The sequence below is a fragment of the Lutjanus erythropterus genome, chromosome 15, assembly GCF_056507025.1.
Source record: "Lutjanus erythropterus isolate fLutEry1 chromosome 15, fLutEry1.hap2, whole genome shotgun sequence".
NCBI lineage: Eukaryota > Metazoa > Chordata > Actinopteri > Lutjaniformes > Lutjanidae > Lutjanus > Lutjanus erythropterus.
In genome coordinates, this window is record NC_139331.1 from 33,072,442 (window position 1) to 33,088,386 (window position 15,945).

General features: G+C 38.6%; 1 protein-coding gene across 1 annotated transcript in view; it reads left to right on the forward strand.

Moving 5' to 3' along the window:
• Positions 1-15,945, forward strand: part of LOC146314724 (DNA (cytosine-5)-methyltransferase 3A-like) — an 82,473-nt gene that overhangs the window by 20,287 nt on the left and 46,241 nt on the right. The window contains exons 4-6 of the mRNA XM_084738023.1: positions 10,744-10,867; positions 11,217-11,254; positions 11,416-11,532. Coding sequence (XP_084594149.1) covers positions 10,744-10,867; positions 11,217-11,254; positions 11,416-11,532 — 279 coding nt within the window. The remainder of the gene's footprint in view (positions 1-10,743; positions 10,868-11,216; positions 11,255-11,415; positions 11,533-15,945) is intronic.

A 15,945-nucleotide genomic window follows, 5' to 3' on the forward strand; every position in this document is an offset into this window, starting at 1 on the left:
TTAGGTGAACAGAATACCACAGTGAACTTTAAAGTTACTACCAAAACTGATCATGACGGCTTACAGCTGAACTCCCTGGTTCAACTTTGACCGGTCATATTTGGTATAGTTTTGCACAGTGAGGGATTATTAGCTGTGTTGTAGCTGATCTGCCAAAATCATTGGCTTGATTTCACCTCCCAGACCTATTTTTAGATATGTTGACACACGCTGAAATCTCTGCAATTACCCTGGTGAGTAAAATGTTATTATAACGGATAGAAATGATGACTGGAGACTATGAAGGAAAACCCCAAGCTGTAATTAACTGTAGTTTTTTCTGAACTAGTATTTTCCACTTTTTTGTTTTACAAATCCTGTCTGATTGATTTTGAAATTGTTTGTTGTCGAGCTTTTAGCTAGTTAGTTAAGCTCTATTAAGTCTCATTATGTGTCATGATGTGTTTAGTGAGCCAGACGTTAGAACAAATGACAAACAAGAACACCAGGGATTCCCAGTTCTGTATTTATATTATTACACTGAGAAAAAAAAAGAATGAAAAGACAGAACAAACCCACCTAGATGTAACTCAGCATTCTTTCAAAGAAGAAAATAAAAGAGCATGTTAGAAAGAAATATAGCTTAGGTTACTCAGCTTTGACTGATCATTGGTCACAGATCTTTTTGAACCAGAGGTTTAGTTTATTTGCTTCCAGGATGCCGGTGGAATCAAGATTATGGTATTTGATCCCATAGATACTCAGTAGTTAAGCCAAAATACAAAGGTCTGTCCTCGGGAATTTATTAGTGTTTCTGATAAAAGTAGAATAAAACACTATAATTCCCCCAAACTACTGTAGCTCTGAACTAACGCTGTAGCTAAATCACAGACGTTTAGGCTATTATATCTTGTCTCCTTGATAACTAATGAACATTTTTTTTAATCAAACATCCCCTAAAACATTTTGGGGCCACTGGGGAGGCCTGGTTTCCACTTTAAAAATCTCAGTGATCACACAACAGCATACGAAAACTACAGGTTCATACCCACACAGGTGCTCTTGCTGGATTTTTCTTTGTAAATGTGCATGTTTATGAGCGATGAATGTCTCCAGTTCAGCTGTGTGTTTTTTTGTGATTTGCTCAGACAGTGACCGCTTCTGCTGAGACAGGTGTGAACTGATTCCTGTTACTTTTACACAAGGTGAACGTGTTACTTACCTGCTCTGTGTGAGCTTGACTGGGGGTTTGAACTGGCAACCTTCCAATCACCTTTAGCAGCAATAAGCTGTGAGTGGTGTTGCAGAGCTGCATTGTTACTGTAATGGCACAGTACTGTATATTTCTTCACTCTCTCTCACTTCAGGTCTTTGGCAGCTCCTCTTCACGTTCATCCTCTTATCACTCACCTTGTGTGTGTGTGTGTCTCTTTGTGCTCACTGAACTCTGTGGTCAAATCAGCAAGTCAATATAGCTGATCAAACAACCTCAGACAGAAAGGAATACCGAGTGAACTACAGTACTGTGAGAGAGTGTGTGTGTGTGTTATCTTTGTGTGTGTGTCTGCAGTATGTGTGTGCGCGCATTCATGTGTGCAGGAGAGCAGGTCTGATCATGCTTTGATGTCTGAGCTCTGACAAGGTAGGCAGGATTAATGTGGGTCCTGTCTGACACACAGACATACACACACACACACACACACACATAGATAACACACAGACATGAAACAAACATGCAGATATAACACACACACACACACACACACACACACACACACACATACACACACACACACACACACGTAGATAACACACAGACATGAAACAAACATGCAGATATAACACACACGCACACACACACACACACACACACACACACACACACACACACACACACACACACACACACATATATACACACACACACACATGGCTGCAGACAAAATATACATTTTGCACATAAAAGTTTGCAGACAAGTGTTGTTTGTTCTGCACTACTAGTAGTTGCTGTAATAACACCATCAATCACAGTACTACTGTGGTAGTGGTATTTGTAGCAGTAGTAACAGTAGTGGTACTGGTAGTGGAAGGAATAAATCAACAGTAGTAGTATTAGTAGTGGTATTATTAAAAGGTGAATACATAAATAATAGCAGTAATTGTAGCTTTTCTTTATTAAAAATACCAGAGTATTAGTGATGTGTTTTCATTTGCTGATTGTTCTGATTTGTCATAAATAATTAATCATAAATAACAGGTTGTTGATCATTCAACCAGATGATGGAGAGTGCAGCCACTACTGTGGTAGGAATATGTGTTAAAAAATATCTAAAAAAGCTTATCTGCTGAAAATGCGTTTAAAATATCTGGGACGCTGAAAAAGTTATGGAATAGAGTACTTTATTGGTATCAGTATTGGTACTTTAAGGGTACTAGAAGTTGTGCTAGTATCATAGTTTTTTAAACAATACCCAGCCCAACTGTGCCTCATATCATCCTCTCAGTGTCCCCCCCTCCTCCCCAGGCTCAGGGAATCTCAGGCAGGCTGCAGGAACAATGCGGGAGCGTAAGACACGTGCAACATCGTGACTTGACAATAACAAGTCACGACAAGTCCTCCACCATAAGCTGATCCTCTGTTTATAACTCCGTCACTTGTCTGTCAATGTAAAGTTAAGCCTGTTGTCCTGAAAACAAAAGCCCACTGCTCTGAAAATACACACTCTGGACTTTGACTGCCTGCCCTCTGCCTGCCAGACTCCATTAACATATTATAACCATTATAAACATCTATGCCTCCTTACGGCTCATAAACAGACACTTACCCGTTCTGTGGACATTCGTCAGTTGACAATTTGAACTCTAATTGATATGAAACGGGCAAACAAAAGTAAATCCTGCCTGGAAAAGAAATTTCAAAGGGGGACACCGCAGCTGTAGCGTTGTTGTCAGAGAAGCAAGTATTTCAACTTGACATGTTTCCTTAATCTCTGATGAAATATCATGGTCATTTTATGATTTATTTGAGTAAACAGTGAGTAAAGGATTTCTCCTTTAATAACAAATGAAGTTGCTCTAAATCAAACTGTCTGTGGCCAAGGCACACCAAAGGACAAGCCAAAATATCAAGGCACACCTATATTAATATCTGTTATATCTGAGTTCCTGGAGTGCAGGTAGGAAAAAAAGGTGTTGATCAATCAGGGCCTTTGATGTGTTACACTTATAATTCCCACCATCCAGCAACTGATGACAGACTTTTCTTTTAGGGTATAGAATTTGCCTCTGTGTTGGAAAATGATTACCTGCAAAGTACTGATGTAGTAAATCAAAAATTCAGTGGCACAGTGGTTACCACTGTCTGGTCGAATCAGCAAATCAATATAGCTCATGTAGCCTCACAGCAAGATGGCCATGACTTTCTTCCCGTTTTGGACACGGCCTTTCTGTGCAGAGTTTGTACGTCCTCCCTTTGCCTGCGCAGGTTTCCTCCAGGTTTTCCCCGCCATCAAATACATTTATGCTGGCGGTCAGTTGGTAGAGCGTTTGCCCCATGTGCCAAAGCTGTGAGTCCTCTGCAGCGACCATGGGCTTGGCGACCACCTGCGGCCCTTTGCTGCGTGTCATTCCCTGCTCTCTCCCCCTTTCCTCTCATGTCTTCAGCTGTCTTGTCTGAATAAAAGTGTAAAACCCCCAAAAAATATTTAAGAAAAAACATTTATGCTAGGTAAATTCTCCAGTCAGTATCCCTGAACAAGGTGCTGGATTAGAACTGGAGATGGTCCCTGGGCGCTGTACAGCGGCTGCCCATTGCTCCTAATAAGTTAAACGCAGAGAATGAATTTGACTGTATAACTGTACCGTGTCTAATTGTATGACAGTAATGTACAGTAAAGTTGGCGCTTACCTTTAGTCATACTAACAGTAATGATAGTGGTGTTACAGTTCAAATAATAGTAGTAACTGAAGTAGTAGTAGCAGCTGTTGTAGTCATAGCAGCAGTGATAGAAGTGGTCATAGTGTTGACAGTAGTGTAATAGTGGTTGTTATATTAGTAGTAGTAGTACCATCAGTCATTGTGATGATACGAATGAAGCAGCCCTTTTCAAGAAAAGGGGTTTTGCAAGATGAAATAAAAATAGCAGGCAAAGAGTGATAAAAATAATTTAAAAAAAGTTATACAGCATTAAGCAAAAGTAGCTCTATGACAAAAGGTAAACAATTGGGGTGGAAGAAAATACTGATACACCTGAGTATTGCAGTATTGTGTTTTGTGATACTATATTGATTCTCAAAAACACTGTATTGTGATATAGTGATAAATGCAAATGATTCATGGCAGTGGTTCGTTTTGAACTTTTTCACTCAGATTTTATATATATGGTGGTGTGATCTTCATACCACGACAGTTTTCCAAAAATTAGACTGAAAAAAAAAAATAGCAGTATATCAACTTGCTGATACTATTGCAGTATATCATAGTATGTTGAATTGTAACCCCTGTATCATGATACGTACTGTATTGCCACTTTCTTGCCAATACACTGCCCTAGTAAACAATATAAAATGATTAAAGTAGACAATCAATGACAGGGAGAATGCATTCATATAAAGAAGGCTTTAAGAAGTGACGTAACAGAAAAATTCAGATTACAGCTCCTGTAAAAGTGCACTTACAAAAATATGTTATAAAAGAGATTTAAAAAAGGATAAGGACTGATCAGTCTCGCTTCCTCAGGGAAGTTGTTCCGAAGATTGTAGGCAATAGAAGTGATAATAGAAAAGAGTTGTTGTCTTAGTAGGTAAGGTAATACTTACTGATGATGATAGTACTGGCATGTAGTATTATTAAGTGTAGTAGTGGTGGAACGTGCTTTTAACAGAAGCTTCTTGCCCACAAAACAGTATGTTACCCATTAACTCTCTCTCTCTCTCTCTCTCTCTCTCTCTCTCACACACACACACACACACACACACACACACACACACACACACACACACACACACACACACACACACACACACACACACACATATATACACACAGAGTGGAGTGTATCCAGGAATAGAGGCATTGTGTGGAGCTCAGGGTGGAGCTGTCAGTGACACTAACTATAGAGAGCTGAGACGGACGGAGTCTCACTTTGTCTCCTCTGTCTCCTTCACTCACTCCTTCACCTCCATTACAAGCCATCACACACACATTTACACACATACACCCCTCAGAACACACACATATTAGTACAGCAATGATGACAGTTTCATGCATAAGCAGATTAGCTAAACGCTCCATAACTCTTTCAAGCCTCCATCTTTGTTCTTGTTCCTTTCACTCTCTTTGTTTTTTTTGTTTTTTTTTATGGCTGCTGTTTAGTGTTTTTCTTTTTTTTTGCGCACTCACACAAGGCTATAAGTTAGGTTAGGTGTCGATGGTCTCTTCCTCTTTCTTCTTTCTTTTCCTCCCTTGTTTCTCTCCCATGTGTGGAGCAGCTGGTGGGTTTTTATGCGTGTGTGTGTGTGTGTGTTGCGCTTGAGGCTTTTGCTTAAACATTTCAGAGCAGTTTCAAGTGCAGTAGGACAGAAGAGATATGTTGGCACCTTTCCCGACATTTATGTAATGCTTTTACATGAAAATCCCCCCACAGTCACAGTCAGATGTTGATGTCAACGGATATAAATAATAAAACGTTTCATTCACACTAATAACTAGATTTTATCCAGAGTAAGGCTAAACTATAATTACTAGAACAGTCATGTGAAACCCCAAGTCTTAACTTGGACTAAGCATGACTTGATAATCATTTGATGTTGGCATGTGTGCAGCTTAGTTTCTTTTGGTGTTTCCGTTTTGCACCCAAAACCACAAAGGTCACAGAGATATTGTGGAAAAATACTGTGGTTGTGTTTGCAGTGTGTGACAAAAGTGTCATGACTTGTGGCTGGGAGATAAAAAAAAAAAAAAAACTTTTCTGGGCCAAACGTTGAACAATTAACGCTTCAAGTAACCGAGTTTGTATTGGGGTGTTGTATTAATTAACTTAAATGTCCTCTACGGTGCTACAAACCACACAGATTAACTTTCTGAACTCAAGTTGTTGAGGAGGTCGGATTACTCCAAATGGTGTAAAATCTTCAAATCACTACCTTAAAGGGATAATTAGGATTTTTTGAAGTGTGGTTATATGAGGTACTTATCCATAGACAGTGTGTTACCTGCAGTAGATAGCAGCGTGCACAACCCCAGTTTGGAGAAGCAGCAGGCGTACTGGTTTAGGAAGCTCAGCAATTAACTGCTGTGGACAGGGTCAGCAATAAAACGTATTTTAGCCACCTAAAGCCTTGCCATCAGACTACCTTTTCTGACAGGAAGCTGCTGCTGTATCTGCCAAATATTGATCTTTCTTTTACCTTGCAGAAGTCAGGAGTTGCTGGTTTACCGTTGCCTTGATCTGTTACTTTGTTTGTATTATCATCTTTTTAGGGGTTAGTTTGAATTCACTGAAACTTAAAATACAAACTATCTCTTTAATCTGGGTATTCACTGCCATGTAACTGAGAGATCTACTATAAAAGTAGTGAAAGAAGATTTGAAATTATGGGCTTTTAAGATAAAGAAGATCTCTCAGACCTTTTTTCTGTCATAATCATTTTTTTTTAGTTTAGTGTGAGATTGTATAGTACTTTATTTCAAGGGTTTGGGTGGTTTTAATTTGACAGGACAGCTTAAGTTAGTACATGAAAGGGGGAGAGAGAGTAGAGGGATGACATGCAGCAACCCACAGCCGCTGCAGAGGGCTGACAGCCTCAGTACATGGTGCACATGCTCTACCGGCTGAACTACCAGGCCACAGATTGTATTACATTACACAAAAAGGAATTTCTGTTTCTGTACCCTCATTGATATGAGCGGGCAATAGTTGGCAGCTCTTTTGGAAAATCATTTTAGCCATTTCTTTGGCCAAAATGCCAAAAATTTTTAGCTCATTAAATGTGACCTTTTATTTGTCAGACATGAAAGTAAACTGCAAATCTTTGTGTTTTGGACAGTTGGTCAGACAAAACATGACAATTGAAGACTGTACCTGTGGAAGATTATGTGGGCCAACTTTTACTATTTTTGCTTTTTTTAGGCAAACTGATTAATCAATAATGAAAATATTGTTAGGTGCAGCATTAACAGAAACACTTGTCAGTGTAACGCTGTGCAGTTAAAAAGCTCCATAAACAGCAGCCTCGTCTCTAAAACATTTTCAACAAAAACTGAACTTAATAACCTTTATGGAGGCAGGATTTAATGTGAAACTGTTGAGTTACACTGTTTTAGGAAGGTGTACCTAATAAACTGACAACTGAGTGTAGTTGGGATGAGTTCAGTGTATAAATTTGCCGCATCTGTCCCACTTCCCTCTTTTACTCACCACACAGGAAATGGTAAAAAAAAATCATTAGAGATAGAAATTTTGGGGTAAATGCTTAAGGAAACAACATGTTTGTCATTTTTCACCACTGTTAGGTAAGGTTGCCGGTTTTGTCCTTATTTACTTTTAGATAGTTAGATAGAAAACTCAGTTAATCTTGCAACTAAGAATAGCTACTTTAGCCTCCATGGCTACAGTAGCTATCTCTAGTAATAACAAGTGCTAGCTAGCAAAACTGAGGCAAACACAGGAAATGTAGTGAAAAGCAGATAAGCAGTGTTGAGCTTGAAAATGAGGAGCGCAGTGGAAAATATTGCACAAGTTATTATTGCTTTTCCTTTTAGAGGCTGTTATGTTTTTGTTTTTTTCCTCACTGACTATGATGTAAAGCAGGGCACCGCCAAATCTGAGACGTGTTCAGTTTGGGCAGTTCTCCAAATCATGTCACGTCCAAAACATAATCTGGACGAGATTCACAGCCACTGTGATGGGAACTACTTACAATAGCTAAAATAAAAAAAGTGCCTGCTGTGCACATATTTCTGCCCGTATGTGTTACCTCCATCTGTCACACTGATATTGGACACAGCTACAATACATTTTGGCCTATCATGAATTATTATTTGCTATATTGGTGTGACTGCTTATTTTATTATTTTTTTGGTGCACTATTGTTTTATTGTTTGCTACATCCTGTTCTCTCCTCAGCCTCCCCTTGGGTATCATCAAAGCTTCATCCAACCTAAAAACTGCCCTTGGTTGGATTGCTATATTGTGCTCTCAGCTTATGATAGAGACAGTAAAGTTGGGTACTTTCCACCCCGTATGTCATTCAAGATCAAGGTTAAGATGCTGAGAGAAGAGGAAGTGCAGGTTGAAAAGGTTGAAACCACTAGTTTACATGTAGTTTCTATGTTTGTGTGTGAGTTTAACCCTAATTATGACTGCTGTTAAAGGTAGTCCGAGTTAAATTATTGCAATACAACTTTAAAGCTGCATTAAGCAATTTCTTTGATGGTTATACTGAAATGACTCTGCAATGTGAATCAACACTATAGTCTGCAGCCTGCAGCTGCATTGAGGTCATACTGTAGTTTTGGTTCACCGGCCTAAATGAAACACAACCAATGCACACGCTCTCGCAGAGGGAAGTGTACAACCAGCTCACACAAGCCGATCGTACACTTCCTGTTTAGCGCAAAATGGCGGAGAGGCAAAGTGGCTGAAGAACGTCGAACATACTATAAAGCAATCCAAAGACATCCAGATATTTTTCTCAGGAGTTGGTGGACCAAACCAGGGCTGAATTGGATTTTTCATTCGACATGTGACCAAAAAGATGACTGCGAGTCCAGATTCCTCTGTTTCTGCTGAATGTGTAAGTAGTCAGTTGTTTGCTTAAAAGTTAGCTGGTGTAGTTTCAGAGTCTTTTTGCCTCCTAATGTTAAAAATTGCTTAATGCAGCTTTAATATAAGTTTGGGGTTTAAAACAATGAATGCTAAAGGCCGTGTGTTCACATCAAGGGCACGTGCATGTGCACAAGATAGATACTGGTGCACTCATTTTAATTTAATTTTAAAGTCTCTCATCTCGGTTAATTCATGCCATGATTTTGATTATTTTGTGCGCACAGTTTTAAAAATTCATGTGAGCTAATTTATAACAAAGCACCTTTTTTATGTAGCAAGTTTTACACTGATTTCAACCACTTGACTTAAGTGGCTGAATTAAGTTTTGCTTTGAAATATTTAGTTTGAATGTTTTGTGTCTTTTAACGGAGTCTGTGAAATGCTGCAAACAGAAATATTTGTTATTTTTCCAATCAAGTCTCTTCACTTTTGTTCCAGTAGTTCATTTCCCTACATTTTGTCTCAACTTCAAGTGAACATGTTGCTTTTCACATCTTCTCTGCTAATAATTTTAACATCTATACATTTTTACACAGTTAAAACACACTTTTTAATCTTTTATTAATCTCCCAACAGGGAAATCTGCAGCAAAGTGGATAGCAAAATAGAAAGAAGCATCAATTAAAAGCAATAAATAATAGCTACAAGAATAGTTGATAGCGACTTCTTTGATGTAATCTAATTGTCTGCTGCCAACTCTCTGATATATAGCAGTGTTGTTAATAAAAAGCACAGAAATAAAATTTAGTGCTGAAAGGATGTACTGTGATCTATATGCAGGCTGGAGACATAAAAATCCTGCTGGCTTTTAGAGCTTGATCATTAACTAGAACCAGGTTGATGCAGTGGCTAATAAATGGCTTCATACAGGACATGCACATAGCTGGTTGCAATTATTTTACAAAAGGGCAAGCACACCTTAATGCAAAGTATACATTTTTGAGTATAGGTGAGAAATTTTGGGCACTAAAAGCCTCTGAGCCACCAAAAATCCATCCATGTTTCAAAAACCTTGTTCCTGTTTAAGCACCCAGTGTTAAAAGCGTGCACTGGTGTAGTTAAGTTTGCCCTGAGGCCCTTTTAGTCACCTTTTGTGTTCTCAGCCTTTTACAGGCCTTCTCACCTGCTCATTACAGCCTTTGTGGGCTTGTTAGCCCTAGCTAGCGTTAGCGTAGCCTTTGAGCTTGACATTCACCCCTGCTCTCCACTTTCTAACTACCAATCTATAAAATCTGTTCGCCTGTTAGCGACACACACACACATAAAAACCCTGCTGGCCTTTTAGAGCGGACACATGATCAGAGTTTAGCATCGTTAATGCTGCTGAGCTAATGGATAAGCCATTGAATTAGAGAAAGGATTATAAACACAGGAGATTGTTTGAGTGTATAATTAAACAAACCGCATACTGTCATCTCAGTATTTTGCTGTGTAATAATAATACTTCTGTTCAAAAGGTACTGAAGCATATTTTTTAAGTTATTTTACTTTTTATGTAATTTTAACCCAATTTAATGAGGGGTTAGCATCATTTAACACAAGCAGTTCCTCCCACACATACTCATTAATCATTAGCACTGTTAACGACATCAATACTGCTCCCTTTCTCATCTCATAAGTGTGTGTGTGTTTGTGAGTGTGTTAATGGGCGCTGGGGGTGTTTATTGTACTGATCCTATGCAGACACACTCTGCTGGACGTACCTGCTCTGCATTGTACTAACAAGGGCCGACTAATAGGTATGTGCGTGTCTTGCAGTAGCTCTTTGATTGTGTATTTATGCATCAGTTTTATGTGTGCTTGTGTGTGTGTGTGTGTGAATACGGCCTGTGTGTGTGTGTGTATAGTTATTATGTCTGTGGAGTCCTTTGATGAGTCTAGACGAGGGCCAGCAGCAGTTTTCTCAGACCTAGTCTGTGCTCTGTCTGTTTCCCAGGAGATGGCGACCTCTGACCCCTGTGCAAACGCCCCCCCAACCCCACCGGAGGAGCCGGAGCCCTCCCCCTCCCCTCGAAAGAAACGTGGGCGTCGGAAACTTGAGCAAACCGAGAAGAATAAGGGTATGGATTCAATACAAAAGTCATATAATTCTTTTAATATGACTTTGCCCATATATACAGTGAATAAATTCACCTAGAGAAGCCTTTGCTTCAAGAACAGTATGCAACGGCTAATTTTTTGTGATGATTTAATTAAAAGCTATTTAGCCACAAGTCTTTAAGAGTGGTTGTCAGTTTACCTGACATTTTAATAGTCAAATAACTACCAGATTGCAGTGTTTCAGGGCATTTTAACGTTAAATATGGATGCCTGGGCAAAGTGATGAAAACCATGACTTTACCTCCTCATTAAAGCTCTTGTTAAATCTGTACAAATGGGCCATTTCCTGTAACTTTTCTTCTCCTGCAGACGAGCCAGACGACAGAAACTGCGACTCCCCCAGAGAGGTGAGAAAACCAGTCACTACTCTGCTTCTGATGGTTTTTTTAACATCCCAAAAAATGACTCTCAAAGTACAACCAGATTTAGGAGTAAGCATGTAACAAGCTTTTGTGTGTGTGTGTGTGTGTGTGTGTGTGTGTGCGTGTGTGTATGTATGTGTGTTCAGGGTGAGACTGGGAGGCTGCGGAGGAGGCCAGTCCCCAGAGTGACTTTCCAGGCTGGAGATCCATACTACATCAGCAGGAGACAGAGAGAAGAATGGCTCAGCCGCTGGAAGATGGAGGTGGGAGAGAAACAGGTCTCTGTCTGTGTGAATTTATAGCGACAGCAACATGCAGGCTTTTATTTTCTAAAATGCCTCATGTTGACACCTCAGTGAAACGCTTTTTGACAGATCATAGTTTTCCACGTAACCACTCCACATTTTAATTTCGGAATATCTTTGTTTTTTACTGCAGAGGGGATTTGTAAGCCATTGAATTGGATTTGTAGCGGGGTGCTTTGTATTGTAAAGCCACCCAAACATTGCAGAAGTTAGCTGTGGTTTGCTCTGTTTAGTAATGAGTAGTCAAGTAAAACAGGGAAATCCCCTTGAGAAATGACACAACAGACGTTCACTTGATCAGCAACATGATTAGCAGTTAAATTTCATGTGTTAGGGATATTAACTCTGCTGTTTTTTTGTTAAATGTTCATTTTACTCAAATAAAATGAGAGAGCAGTCATAAAAAATAACTATTGAGGATTATTTGTGCTATTACGAAAATGAAGTGAAACCTGCAAGCTAGCTCAGTTCAAGTTGGCACTATATCCAATGCACACGTTTAATCATGGCTGTGTTCAGTCTTTTGCTGCATGCTGGCTGCCACACTGTTCACCTCAAAGCTGCTTCTGCTGCTGCTGCTGTTCATGTAGCATTTCAAAAGCACCACCTCCACCTCAGCATCCACCTCTCACCTCTTATGTGCTTTATTTGTGCATATAATAAAACAAAAGACGTGACATATACAGTAACATTTAAAAGAAATACACAGGTGGGATTACAAAAAACCCTGAAGAAATGTAAAAGAAATGTAAAAATCTAAGAGAGCGAATGTGCTTTCCACAGAATAATCATTAGAAATAAAAAGGCCAAGGAGAGGAAAAAAGGAATAAAAACAAGGATTGCAATAACATATGCTTGGACTGCATTCATATAATAATATCATACCTCATTAACATAGTTGTATAATCCTCCAAAAAAGTTGTTTCAGACCTGTTTTTTAAAATTCATAATGAGGAGTGACTGGGAAGTGAAGCAGAAAAGCTGTTCCATATGACCGGGCCTCTGAACCTAATTGAACGCTGGCCAAGACTCGATCTGTAGGACTGACTACTGTATATAGAAGATCAAAAGACGTGGTGTGATGACAGTGTATCTGGGACCATGTTGCACAGAAACTTTGAAAGGAAATAGAAAGTGAATTACTATAGTTTTTCACAACTGCTAAAACACTAAAACCCCATTCCGTATACCACATTCTCAGTGCCTTAGATGAGTCAGAGGTTTTGTGACTCTACTGTAGTTTGGATATTTGGTTTTGCGTTTCAGAGTTGTGAGAAAATGGTTGAAGGTTTCAAGAAATTTGTCTTTGGTGAAAATTGTGAAAAACTGTAAGAAAGTAGTCTTCGAGTCCTTGAGGCCGAAGGTTTAGTATCAACACTCCCCACTTTCTGCTGTGCCAAGTAGGACCTGAACCACCACCTTGATTTTTGGGGTTTTTGGGATTTTTGGTCATATTAGGGGGAGGATACAAGATACAAGATACAAGATACGAGAACAACCTCCGTGCTGCGGCCTTCTCACTGAAAACCCCAAATTAGCGCCTGGGACGCTAATAGTACGAACATAAACAAGCTAACAGCTGTTACCCTTTTTTTGCAGTGATGTAGCTATTTTAATGCTAGAGCTCGCCTCCTGACATGCAAAACAAGTTCCCCCTCGACACTACTTTGCAGCAGCACTGTAGCTGTATTCAGGGCTTAGCGCTGCCCAATACATTTGTGGTTGATTTAAAGAAATGCAAACAAGGCAGGGTGTTTTTTCCCCTATAGCAGAATGTGTGGAGCCAGACCTTCCACAGCACTGGATGCTGTGGAGAGAGGTACGAGACTAATATTGAACCAGAAATAAAGGTCAACTGATATATTGGCCGGCCTGCAGTTTCAAAGTGGGTATTTTCTTTTGGGGACACATATATCTATTCCATGTAACATTCCAAGAGATATAAAACACAGTAAGCGCAACTACAGGCCTTTAAAAGTCTTAAAAATCAGAATTCATTCTCCTCATAATGGCTTTAGAAGGTATTAAAAAGTTTTACATATTTCCTCTTTCCCGCTCTGGGCAGTAATGTTAGTTGAAAAATGCTTTTATCAGATTGTAGACTAATGAGAGAAGATATGGGTATCAAGAACCAGTACTAAATTAGTTCTTACTCCTGACTGGTCAGCACCAAAATATTGATAAGCTCCTGGACAAATGATACAGCTATCTGTATTTATGTAATGCTACATAAATAGCTGACAGGGCAAAATGTTCATAAATGTGGGCTCATTTGCAGCTAAAGAAAATAACTCAGAAAACTTTTTAACTTGTTAGTTCTGCAAAAACGAAAAAAAAGATTTTTTTTCACATCTTTCCATGTCACGTCTTTGTCACTAAATTATATTAATAATAATATGTATTGTCCACAAATGTGGAAATTTGCCTTCGACTTCACAGATTGGTTTAAAAAATACATGACATTAACTTACAATAGACACAATAATAACAGAACATGCACAGTGCAGATAGTCTGAATCATGTTTACAAGTTTAGTAAAGTTATTGCATTTGGTATGAAAGATTTTTTATAAATATTCTTGGTTGCTGCAGTGGCTCTGTAGCATCTGCCAGAGGGCAACTTTATGACTTCTTTAAAAATGGGATGAACAGGATCAAACACAATTTGTTGGGCTTTTTGTTTCACCTGTGATTTATATTTACATTCCAGTTGTTTCTACTCTTTGCCAATAATTTTACTAGCGATGCTTTTGATTCTGGACAATCTGTTTTTGTTCTTAGCCCCCAGATGCCTGTACCACGAACACATGTTAAAAGTTAAAACACTTTCAACAAGACTTCTGTAAACTGTCTCTTGCTCGTATCGTATGACTTCAATTTTCTGATTAGATACAAGCGCAGCATTGCTTTTAAAAAAACAAAAAATATGTTGTGTTGGCTGTAAAACTTAAAGTGCAACCAGAAAGGTTCCTCAATACTTCAGCTCCTCCACTGCCTCAACAGGCTGCTCATTAAACACAACAGGTGAAAAATAGTTACAATAACCAGCTCCTTAGTCTTACTTTCATTAATAAAAAAAAAGGCACTTTCTTCACACTATTTAGTAAAGCTCACCAATATGATTATGGCAAGTAGTATCAATAAGAGTATATATAATTATAGTTGTTGATGAAATCCTGCCAGCTACAGTAGCGAAGAAGCTCATCAATTAACAGAAATTTACTTCTTAACTTAAATAGTTTTTAATTGGTTAATCCAGCCATCAAGTTTTTACTGCTTATCTGGGTCCAGGTCATATTAATTTATTATATCATTAGGAATTAATGTCATACTGCTTGGAAGAGCTGTAAAATCTGAAATAAAAGTAAATAATTCTAGTTCATATTCTCCCTACGTTTTTTTTTTTATTATACTCTGATACTTTGATCAGTATGATTCTGAAACTGTGAATTTAAATTGTGAAATGAATTGCTTTCCACGTGGTATCAAACAGGTCCTAAAAAGTCTTAATTTGGTGAAGCCTACAGAAAACCTGCACAGTGAAATATTATATTTCATTATCTAACAATAATTAGATCATGAGATGTAACTAAACATTACAGAGCTTTGATTCAAAGCACTTAACTGTCTTTAAAATTATTCAAGACTAAGAAGAAGTTTCTTCTGGTTCTTATCCATTTTTCTGGTGTTTGTTGGAACACGTCTGAGCATATTCAAGAGTTCGTTTGCAAAAACAGATAAATTACTTTCTTAAAATGAATAAACCACCACCACTTTAACTGATAATCTCTGTATTGCACACAGAAAAGGAGATGATTTAGGAACATAAATAAAAATGCAGGTATCAGTTTTTGCAAATAAACTCATAACAAAGGACATTTGTTCTGTCTTGGGTCAAACTGTAAACAGCCAAAAAAAAAAAAGAAAAAAACCCAAAACACTGATGTCCAAATATATTTTTTGTCAACATTATCATCATCTTTAGTTGACATTTTCTTCTGTCTGCATCACTCACGTTTGTTTTGCAGCCTTCTTGCCCTTCTCTGCTCTGTGGTGTGTATTTGTTTACACTGGATGGGAGTGGACTTCCCTTCTACACAGAAACACACAGTTGGCTGGTGAAAGATGAACTGTTTTCTTTCAGTTTCATTGGGTCTTTGCAGTGACATTTACTCAACACTTGACAAAGTTATGAAAGTTAAAATGGTGCTTTGCCTTTCAGTGACTGCAAATCCCTGCCATGCAGCATTTATCATTTTAGAGGATTTCGGCTTTGGTTGATTCTGACAAGCACTGCTCTGAAGTGCAGCGGTGGTAGCACTTCATCATTGCTATAAAAGAGTCGTTCCCGACCTTTTTTGTCCCCCGCAGC